At 35.9% G+C, this 2505-nt stretch overlaps 2 protein-coding genes across 2 annotated transcripts in view; one reads left to right on the plus strand and one right to left on the minus strand.

Annotated features, from left to right (window-relative positions):
- Positions 1–2505, minus strand: part of LOC119428279 (cysteine and glycine-rich protein 2) — a gene marked incomplete at its 3' end in the record, with an annotated part of 103718 nt that overhangs the window by 20202 nt on the left and 81011 nt on the right.
- zdhhc17 (zinc finger DHHC-type palmitoyltransferase 17) overlaps positions 1–2505 on the plus strand; it is a 58824-nt gene that overhangs the window by 14012 nt on the left and 42307 nt on the right. The window contains exon 2 of the mRNA XM_037695944.1: positions 987–1090. Coding sequence (XP_037551872.1) covers positions 987–1090 — 104 coding nt within the window. The remainder of the gene's footprint in view (positions 1–986; positions 1091–2505) is intronic.

Here is a 2505-nt window from a genome sequence, read left to right on the forward strand (position 1 = left end):
TTGGAGCAGTAGACTGTTTGAATTGGAGCAGTAGACTGTTTGAATTGGAGCAGTAGACTGTTTGAATTGAAACATTGTCTTGTTTGAATTGGAGCAGTATTGGAGTTTGAATTGAATTTGATTTAATTGGAACAGTTTGATTTGGATCATTAGCTTGTTTGAGTTGGAGTATTTGCATGTTTAACTTGTAGCAGTAGCCTATGTAAAGTGTAGCATCCGACCATATAAATTGGAGCAAGCACCTGTTCATTAAGAAAGGTGTCCTTGAAAGTTTTTAGAGGTTCCCATAAATAAAATATATTAATATCATTATGATGACAGTACTGGTAAAATGATTAGTACATTTTTAACTTCATTTAATCAAAGCTTGTAACTTTGTTAATACTTTTATATACACTTTTTTATATGTTGCAAGTTGTTTAATCATAAAATCAAACACTTATGTTCTTTTCAGTAACCTTAATTCTGTTTAAACACTACACAACTCTTCAGATTATCAAGAATGTAAATGTTAGATATGTACGTGATGTGGTTGTTCATTCCAGGTGACAGAGTGGTTTCTGTGGGGTTCCTGTGGTTGATAACTAAATGCCCGCTATAGTCACCATATCTGCATGAGTAATTAGGTCACTGCAAATAGCTATTGTTGTGATTGCTTATTAGCTAAAGTGTTCTGAAATCAGGCAGTATGATCTGGCCTCACAAACACTTTAGATTTGTGTTTATGTGGGAAAGGCTGACAAGAGCTGCTTTTTGATTTTCAACATTGTAAGTAGTATTAGTAATTGAATATATTGATTCTTAGAGGTGGTAATTCCCATCGTAGCTAAACCATGGACAAAATACAGGAATTCTTTTAAAAGGTATACACAAATACATTTTAGACTTGTTCAGATATTTTATTTCACTTTTTTGTACTCATGATAGCAGTAGTGAGCTTCTTTAACTTGTCTGTGTTTGTTTATTCCTTTTTCTTTTTTCCTCAGGAAATTAAACCCCAAAGTCACTACAACCATGGCTACAGCGAGACTGTCAGCCGTAAAAATCACGTGGATGATTACAGTACCTGGGACATCGTCAAAGCCACGCAGTGAGTGATGTGTTTTTGTAGTTGTCTTTGTGACTACTTTAACTTTATGTACATTCCGGACTATAAGCCACTACTTTTTTCACAGGCTTTGAATCCCGCAGCTTATACAATGCTGTGGCTAATTTATAGTTTTTTTTGACGAGCTAACGAGTTTCCTCCCGCTAAAAACATTTATCTTTGTCACACCCGGGTGCTCACATAGCTGCCCTGTACACGTCTCTCGTGTAGGGTGGGTCCTCGTAACTTTATTTTACTGTTGGACACACACAGACAGAGTGAACCCCACAGGTCGTCATGACAACTACCTCCCTCATGAGCTATGCTTGCATGCACAAAATTCTTTGACCGTATTGAAATGTTTTCAGATTAAATAATCCAAATGTATCGTTTACATAGGCACAATCTGTTCACGACGAATGTTTACATGCTGCGGGCTTTTGTTCTGAATAGAAGTACTGACATGGCTGAGTGGTAAACTCTCCTTAAAAAACACTGAAGAAAAAGTTGTACTTCCGGGATGAATGTAAACAAACCTGAGCGTTCAAAATGGACCCGCGACAGGTTTTAATGATGGTGGAGACGTTACTGCACTCCCTGAGTGAGCTACAGATAATACACATCATTCTGAGCTCTTTCAAAGTTTCTAGTAGAAATGTTGTCGCTCACCGAACAGTTTTGCTTCACCGACATGCTAATATTATTAGCATCTAGCCAGACGGAAGTACGTGCGGTAGACATAGATCGCACATGCGCAGCCAGGTCAGTTTTACACAATCAAAAAAAAAAAGAATAATAGTGTTTACATGCACATCGTTTGGATTATGAATTGGCATAAACCACCCGTCTCATTCTGATTACAAATGCATTCAGATTGAGCTGAATCAACAAAGAATAATCCGAATGGGGCGTTTACATGACACGTTTTTATTTCAAATGGCCGTTTAATTTGATTAATTATGTCCATGTAAACATAACTATGGTTACTCTACTGAGTGGTCTTAACACAAACTAACACATAATGGACACAAACTAGGCTAAGAGCAGACTAATCATTAAAATAGGGCTGCAACTAACGATTATTTCAATAATCGATTCATCGGCCGATTATTTTTTCGATGAATCGGCAAAAAAACCCCAACATTTTAATTTCCACCCCTTTATTCCAAAATTGAACATTTGACTGACATAGAAATTCGCACAAAAAACAGGTTGCTATTTGACTATTCTGTTAGTAAAATATTGAATAATAAAAAATAAAAGTTAGTCAAATAGCTTAAAAAAATAAATGTACACAAAAATATATACAAATGTGTCTTTATACCTGCACAATATGTAGCTACTTTGTAAAATGTGTCCTTGAGGGAAGAGTGTAACCTGGATTAAAAGTGTGGATTATTGTAACCTGGATTAAAAGT

This window comes from Nematolebias whitei, chromosome 22, assembly GCF_014905685.2.
Source record: "Nematolebias whitei isolate Nwh7 chromosome 22, NemWhi1, whole genome shotgun sequence".
Classification (NCBI taxonomy): domain Eukaryota; kingdom Metazoa; phylum Chordata; class Actinopteri; order Cyprinodontiformes; family Rivulidae; genus Nematolebias; species Nematolebias whitei.